Below are 8,823 nucleotides of genomic sequence, written 5' to 3'. Positions count from 1 at the left end.
CGGGGTTCTTCTCAGAAAGAACCATGGAAGGATTGTGAGAGCCAGAAGTAGTGGGCGACTTCAAGGAAACAGTGGTTTATGAACAAACTAGGCAGATGGGCATATGAACTCACAGAAATTGAGACAGTGTGCACAAGATCTGTGAAAGCTCAATAAGACAAAATTCTAGTATAGAAGATGGGAGGAGGACATGAATCCCATCCATACCTGAAAGTAACTGGAATTTGATAACTGCTGAGAGGAGAATTAGTTTTCTTTAATGGTGTGATCCCCGGTATATGAACATGGAAGAGTAGTTTCCAACAGAAGCCATACTTTATGAGAAAGAGGTGGGAGACACAGAGACAATACAGAGAGAGACAGAGAGAAGAATAGTAGAAAAAGGAGAAGAGGAGGAGGAGGAGGAGGAGGAGGAGGAGGAGGAGGAGGAGGAGGAAAGTGAGAATGTGCACAAAGTTGGCTTTGTTATCATTTATGTCCACTATTAGCTTTTTAGGGAGGTTTTGGGGAATTCATGAATTCTTTTACCATCTTCACTGTTATTTTTTGATTCAGGTCCTCTATTTTCATCTAACTTCATCTCACTGGGGACCACTAAATCATGTTGGGTTTTTGGAGATGGGACATACTGTCTTTAATTTTATTATTATTCCTTTTTCCTATGAAACCTTCAATCTCCAGTCAGGTTGTTTGCTGTGTCTTTGACATGAGATTATAGCTCACTGATGCTGAATCCTGAATTGAAGCTCCAACGTAATGGATTGGAGGGATTTGAAAGGGGCAGAGCCACATTGGAGCTGGGTCAGTCTTACTGAGTGAGACCATATGGCCTGGGATCTTGAGACACGGTTCCTGAGAGAAAGTTGATATACTTTTATGGGGTCTCACTCTCTTATACTGAGTCCAACCCAATGGGTTGGGGCCCTGGCAGAAAAGGTCCTATGGTGTGAGTCAAAATATACACAAGGAACGTTGAATTACTATTTGAAGGGTGAGCATTCCTAATGGTGGTCAGTTTGGCCTTTTCATGAATGTTAGAAAACATATTTATTTATAAACATTAATATAAACTACTTTGTTGACACACATGAACAGGAAGCACATGATGTACTTCAACAGGGAGAACTCATGTGAAATTAGTGCTGCACACCCAGATGACTAGTGGGAAGAACCGTATAGTCACAGCAGAGAGAGAATGGAAAGATGGTTTTATCAGATCATTGGTCACCACAGAAACCTTTAACTGTATTTTTTTAAAAAATCTCCTGAGTGAGGTTTCCTGTCATTTCTAGGAGACAATTTCATAGCAACTTTCCTGGTCCTCTAGCTCCTTCAACCTTTCCACTCTCTCTTCCTTGCTCTTTTAAATATACCAGTTGGGGTTTGGTACCTCACTTGTTCTCTGTATCTAAATAAGACCTGAATGGTACAACACCAATAGACATGCTAACGTGGAAATAGGAAGTTTCCTGAGACCCTGCCCATAGAGAAACAACTACAGCACTGAGAAGTGCTGAAAGTGGGAAATAGTCCTCCACAGGATTGAACCCCCTAATTGGTTACCAAGACCAAATGGCGAGCCCTGAAATTATATACCTATGAGTAACACTAAACACTGAGAAATGTGTATGTGTGTATGTATACATGTATGTATGTATATGTATGTATATCTGTGTCTGTGTTTGTTTGTGTAATAATGACAAATAAAAAGAGATCCATGACATGGGTCTGTAAAAGGAAAATGAAGAAGGAAACATATGTAATTATACTTAATGTGGAAAAGAAAATAAGTAAATATAATATAAAAGAAGAAATCATTCCCTGGAACATTTATATCTTGCTGTGGTTTGAAATAAAACTCAAAATGTCCTTATCATTTTCTGAATTTAGCATTATTTTATATTTACTCAAATCTTACAATTACACCTTCTTTTCTCCATGTGTTACTTGCATTAGGGTTTGATTCAGGCCTTCTGTCTACAGCTGCTAAGTTGAGTTGAATTATGTGAGTGAAGACTAGGACTCAGGGTGGACATAGATGGCTCCAAGTACAGAAAGACTAGATCTGAATGAGGGTAGAAAGTCCTATATAGTGCAACATGCAAGCAAGCAGAGAGCACACAGTAAGTCAGAGTTGTTCAGGTAGGAATAAGGAGAAGAGAAAAAGAACAGAGAAGAATCAAGTGACATTTGCTTGTTTGTCTCCTAACTCAGGCATCTGAACTGATTACAGCAGACCTTTCACAAATCTATATGCTAAGAATAAGGCTGCTATGAATTGAATCAACACATTGACATCTTAGATTGTTTTCTAATTGGTACAATAGACATTGAACATGCTGACACACACATGAACTGCATAGTTTATGAGTTTTATGAGTCTCAACATAAGAGAGATGACCACAGTGATATATTGGAATAAGTAGCATAAGAGAGATATTATACAGCAAGGCAGTATAATAGAGTAAGAGGGAACTGTGGAAGTTTTAGGAAAGGACTCTGGCAGAGATGGGTGAGGAATATGTCAATGAAACAAAGGAGTTATCATATTTTAAAGTGAGGATTATAATACAGATAGAGATGGGATACAATTGAATAGGTGGTGGGCTATGTTAGAGTAGAAAGGGCTATGATAGAGTAACAGGAGGACTATGATAGAGTAACAGTAGGATATGATAGAGTAACAGGGGGACTATGATAGAGTAACAGGGGGACTATGATAGACTAACAGGAGGACTATGGGAGAGTAACCGGACTATGGCAGCATAAAGGTCATACATCTTTACACAAGAATCTTTGGTTTCCTGACAGAAGTGACAGCTGAGCTGAGACTTGAAGATGGCAGAATCTGGTTTATGAAGTTTTCTGAGGAACGTGTTTCCTGTTCAGAAAGACTTGGACCTCATCTGAGAAGTTCAGCAAGTTAAACAGAAACCAGCATTGCTGCTACATAGAGCTGGGACCTTCCCCCACAAAACGCTCATGTTGTCAGTTTAGGCCTGAACAAATCCTGTGGAATATTGTGTATCACAGCCTGAATGTGACGTTGCATTCTAAAAGGAAAAGAAACTGCATGAACATTTTAGTAGAGTGTAGACCGTGTCCTATTTATGCTGCATATATTTTATGGGAGAGGGCATTAAGTCTTTGCTCTTTAGAGAGCCAGCTGCCCTGTAACTGCTCCAAGAACTCAAAAATCCCACCCTTGCTCCTCACACTCTCGTGTTTGAGCACCAGCCTGATCGTACTAACAGTAAAGGAGAACTCTCTGCACAGTTGACGTCCCTTCCTCTCTGCGCATGTGCTGCAGGCCTGGCTCCATCTTCCTTCCTTCTTTATAGGAACCCTAGGCCTGGGCACACTGGGTTCTCCTGTCACCTCTCCCTCCATCCTTCCAGAAAACATTATGCAGATGTCCCCTCTCTGGGCATGTCTTGTTCCCTGTAGATATAAAATACAGCCAACTCTATCAGAGAGCTATGGAAGAAAGTGTGGAGAACAGACTTCATCTCCTAGGACAAGCAGACAACTTCCTTTGTCACAGGGCTTTACGGGGGATCCAGGCTCTGCATGAGGCACGTTTGCATCAGATTTTGCTTTAGTCCCAATCAATGGTTGAGGATGGAAGACTCTACTTCTTGTTCTTCTACTGTGGCCGTTTGTATGATTTGTGTGCCAACCAGAGAAACAGAGAGGCACACAGCACGTAGGAATCAAAGTGATTCCACTGGCAGGAGCTCATCAGCCAGGTCCCTGGGTATTGAGTTTGTGCTCAGCAACCCCTGTGGTTTCTGCCACTGTCATCCACAGCAAAGTAGTCCACAGCCAACTCTTGACTCTTGGACCGAGGTTTTCTGAAAGTGGAGGGAAGAGGATTATCTATCTTATGTAGCTTCAAAACCTCTGCTGCTTTCCTTCTCCTTGGCCTTTGAGGATCTGAAGAGGAGATGTGGACCTTCTCCGGGATACTGCATGTATCTAAACAGGGTTGGGTATCCTGAAAATGAATAGTTGCAGTGAATAGTAAGCAAGTCCTCTTTTGAGAGGGTCACTGTAACTTTCATCTGTGTCATTGGGCCTCCATGTGTCCTTGCTTCAGGAAAACAAAAAGAAAACATAACAGATATGTCACCTTAAAGACAAGCTCTTGTATGATTTTAGGGATCAAATTTTTTTTGGTATAAAAATGTGAAAATTTAAATTTCCTGAGTATGAGGAGTATCGCATTCATAAAGCATGGAGAAGAATCATATTTAGTGGCATCTAGACAATGTTCTACATGCTTAGCTTGCCAAGAAAAGAAATCAGCGAGTTCCGGGACAGCCTCCAAAACAATACAGAGAAACTCTGTCTCATAAAACCAAAAAAAAAAAAAGGAACAATGAGTCTTAAACTTAAGTTCAAACAGCAAATACTGTAGTATTAGGACATTTTGCCTCCTGAAGGCCAGAGAGTAAACAATTAAATGTGATAATATTTGATACAAGACATGAAAACAGTGAACTCTTGGAATGGCTTGAGAATCACTGCTACTTCAGTGTTCCTGTTTTCTCTTTTCTTAGTGAATGTCAATTTTAGGCATTTGTTACTAAGGGTTTTGGAGGATAAGTCACACTGATTAAAAAATACTAACATACTTCGGGATTCCAGGACAATTGAAGAAACACATGTTTCTAACTATATGGAATGACCTGAACTTTTGAAAAAGGCTCCCCTTCGCCCTTAAAACATTTCCTCTTAACAAAAATTGACTTGCTCTATGAACTCACTTTACATAACGGACTTCACTTCCTGCCTTTGCCTACACTGGGATTCTCTCAGCGTTTACCTTGAGTCTACTAATAAAATACCAGGATTAAACAAAGCAGAGACACACGCCCTCCCAGTTTCTTGTTATGATGTTCATAGGTGCATTTATATAATTGTTTAGATGTCATTTTGGTAACTGCTTTAATTGTCTTATGGGTCATTTTTGTCCCAACACAGAACTCAATAATTACATCTGTGTTCACTTAGCTTATGTATGCATTCTTTACATTTTTTCTACAGGAAAATCCATCACCATGACATACACCAGTGACCCATAATAATTACAATCAGTCTGTTTTAACTAAGAAATACATTTAAGAAGTGAGCTATGTTTATTTTCATGTTCATCAGATGTGGGGAAATCAACTTTACCCTCAAGAGCAGGAGAACACAGTACCCTGGGTGGAATAGGAAACAAAAGTTGCAGCTTGGACTATCATCCTGATCTTCCCAGTCCAGATGTTGTTGTATTTCTAACTATTTTTTCTTTCTTTTTTCAATTTAAATTAGAAACAAGTTGTTTTACATGTCAATCCCAGCTCCACCCATTGTTTAGTTGTGTGGCATCTAGTTAGCTTCAGGGTTCTGGCAATTACAAACAATGCTGCTATGAATAGTTGAACAGATGACATTGTTGTATGAATGTGCCTCTTTTAGGTATATCCTTAATAGTGGAATTGCTGGATCTTGTGGTAGACTGATACCCATTTTCCTGAGGATCCGCCATACTGATTTCCAGCAGTGGAGGAGTGTTCTCCTTTCTCCACATCCTCTCCAGCATAAACTGTCAATGGAGTTTTTGATTTGAATCATTCTTACAGGAGTAAGATAGTATCTCAGCATTGTTTTGATTTGCATTTCCCCAATGGCTAAGGAGGTTGAGCACTTTCTTAGGTGTCTTTATTCATTTTACATTCCTTTAAAAGGAATTCTCTATTTAGATCTGTATAATTTTAGCTTCTTTGTCAAAAATCATATGTTTGTAGGTGTGTAGGTTAATATCAGGGTTTTCAGTTTGGCTCCATTGGTTTACCTGCCAAATTTTTTTCAATACCAAGCTGTTTTCAGGACTATAGCTCTATAACAGAGCTTAGAGTGAGGGATGGTGATACCTTTGGGCGTTCCTTTATTGTACTGGGCTGTTTTGGCTATCCTGTGTCTTTTGTTTTTCCATATGAAGTTGAGTAGTATTCCTTCAAGATCTGCGAAGTTTTGTGCTGATATTTTGATGGGGTTGCATTAAATCTGTTGATGGATTTGGCAAGGTAGCCATTTTTACTACGCTGATACTACCTATCCAAGAGCATGGAAGATCTTTCCATTTTCTGGCATATTCTTTAATTTCTTAAGACTCAGAGTTCTTGCGGTACAGGTCATTTATTTGTTTGGTTAGTGCTACGCCAAGATATTTTATGTTTTTTGTGGCTATTGTAAAGGGTGATGTTCTTTGATTCCTTTCCAAGTCCATTTATCGTCTGTATATAGGAGAGTTATTGAGTTTTTTTGAGTTAATCTTGTATCCTGCCACTTTTCTGAAAGTGTTTATCAACTCTAGTAGTTCTCTGGTAGAGTCTTTCAGGTCACTTTTGTAAACTATTATTTCATCTGCAAATAGTGAAAGTTTGACTTCTTCCTTTCCAATTTCGATCCCTTTGATCTCCTTTTGTTGTCTTATTGCTCTACCTAGAACTTCAAGTACAATATTGAAGAGATATGGAGAGAGTGGACAGCCTTGTCTAGTTCCTGATAATCACTCTTTGAACAAAGAAATACAGATAATTAAGGAAGACAGGGAGAATTATTCATCCCTGAGGTTAATCCGCCTAACTGCCTATCAAATACCAAATGGTCAGCCCAATTATATAAATACAGGCAACACTAATCAGACACAGTTGAATAATTTATACAAATATATGATACTAATAGTGATAATTAAAGGAAAAGAGACTATGAATTTGAGAGGGAATGAGGAAAGGGACATAGAAGGAGCTGAAGGGAGGACAGATAAAAGAGAATCATGAAATTGTATTTTAATTTTAAATACATTTTTACAAAATAAAGGAGAAACTATCATAAATTATTTTAAGTGATTTGAAGCTAACTTTCTTTTCTGTGTATTTAATGTCTACACTATAGTTGACTTTTCACAACTAACAGCTGACAAATGTTGCACAGGAAGGTCTGTGACACAGGATGTGCATGGGGCTCCAGGCCCTTTGTCAGGTTTGAGGACAGACTGCAGGTGCCTGGGGAGCAGTGTGCACTTGCAGCACAGAAGTACATGGCAGAGTCCCCAGGCTGGGTGTCTGTGATGTGCAGGGAGAAGTGTTTGGCTTTCTTGTCCTGTAAAACTATCAGTCTTTGGTCCTGCTTTCTCTCCATAGTTGATCGAATGTCAATAATGAGCTTAGGATGCTCTCCAGGTCCTTGCTTATACCAAAGGAAGTAGGATGAGGCACTGTCTGTGTAAGTGCAGTTGATGACAGCGCTGGCTCCCTCCTGGACTGTCAGGATGGAAGGACGCTGCTCCACCTGCTCTCCTATGCTCACTTCTGTACAAAGAGATGGAAAGAAAGGGAAATATAATCAGGTCATCACTTTCCAGGATTCTCTTATTCTAGAGTCACTAGGGAAAACCTGAATAAAACAGAGTTCCTCATGGATGTCTCAAATGCCCACTGAATATTCTGTGATCCTAAAATCTTAACTCACCATACAGCTGCAGCCATAGAAACAGAAATAATGTGGGAACAATTGTCTTCATTGTTCTTCCAATTAAGTTAAGATGCAGAGTAGATCGTGATGGCTACCAGGTCACCTACAGCTTCCAGGGTATTGTGCTATCTCAGTAACAATCCAACCACTTGACTCATCCACTTAGCTACTGAGAAAAAAGCTGTTTCTGCCCAGTGCCTGCACAACCAGCATACAAATAAGAGAATCCTCTGCATTCTCCCCAGCAGCTGAGGTCTACTGCCACCTTGTGGTTGCATCCTTAACCAGTGAGGCCTCTGTTTAAGTGTTCTCTACCTGTGAGGGACTCAGACAGGTAAAACAGCAATATTCATCTCATTGAGTTCTAACACTGACAGACCAAGCATGATATTTGTACAGACTAATGAGGCTGTTTCTAGTTTTTTAATCAAACCTAGCATATGTATAGTGTCTTATATATAAACATATATACATGGTGTTTTCTTGTGGATATATGTGATGTGTTTATATGTAAGTGCGTGTGTAACATTTCTTCATCTAGAATTGTGTTTGTTAACCCACTCCCATATAACAGAATGCTAAGATCATCCAACAAACAACTCTCCTTTTTCATGGAGACAGATACTTAAGTCAATATTTGTCCTTGAGAATTATGGAACCCAGAAAAAGGCTAAAAAGTTCAGTTCTTTCATAGAGTTTTTTTAGCTGTAAAAGAACAATTTTTTAAAATTTCTGTTTCAGTGAGTTCTTACAGACAATACAGTTCTGATATTCTTGTGCTTGCAGGTTACTTTTCAGAAAAGTCTTCCTGGAATCACAAAACCAAATAGCTAATTTTAGGAAAGTTATCAGGCATCATTTGGTATAAAGGATGGTAATATGAATTTGGTTTACTCTCACAACATACAGTTATTGATAGACTGGATTACTTATAGAAAAGCAGTGGAGAATTCCCTGGAGAACATGTAAAATCTTGGAATAAATTCAGTTTTCTTCCTTCTCATGGATCCTCTCAGACCCCAACCAACCCAATTTCTGTCCATTTCCTTTCCTTACATCAACTGAGACTACCTATAAACACTGTCTTTCTGAAAACCTAGTGTGCACCCAGGCCTGGGAAGAAGATAGGCCAGATTCACTGTCATTTCTGTCTTCACTTTCAGTTCTCCTGGTACCATCCCTAGCCTTGTAACAGACCACTTTCCTGTGCTCTGCCTCCTTCTACATTCACTGGGTACTGAGTCAAATCTTACTGCATTTCCTTTCCTCCCTTACACACATTGCTTTGTGTCAAAAGCC

The 8,823-nt window shown here is 39.4% G+C and overlaps 1 gene segment (V, D, J or C); it reads right to left on the bottom strand.

Moving 5' to 3' along the window:
• Positions 1-6,939: 6,939 nt before the first annotated feature.
• LOC121138720 lies at positions 6,940-7,663 on the bottom strand. The segment is given in 2 exon segments: positions 6,940-7,361; positions 7,522-7,663. Coding segments are annotated over 2 exon segments (474 nt in total).
• Positions 7,664-8,823: the final 1,160 nt, after the last annotated feature.

Source organism: Mesocricetus auratus, unplaced genomic scaffold, assembly GCF_017639785.1.
Source record: "Mesocricetus auratus isolate SY011 unplaced genomic scaffold, BCM_Maur_2.0 contig_13250_pilon_obj, whole genome shotgun sequence".
NCBI lineage: Eukaryota > Metazoa > Chordata > Mammalia > Rodentia > Cricetidae > Mesocricetus > Mesocricetus auratus.
Note: the sequence above shows the minus strand (reverse complement) of the source record. Positions and strands in the feature narration are given on the sequence as shown.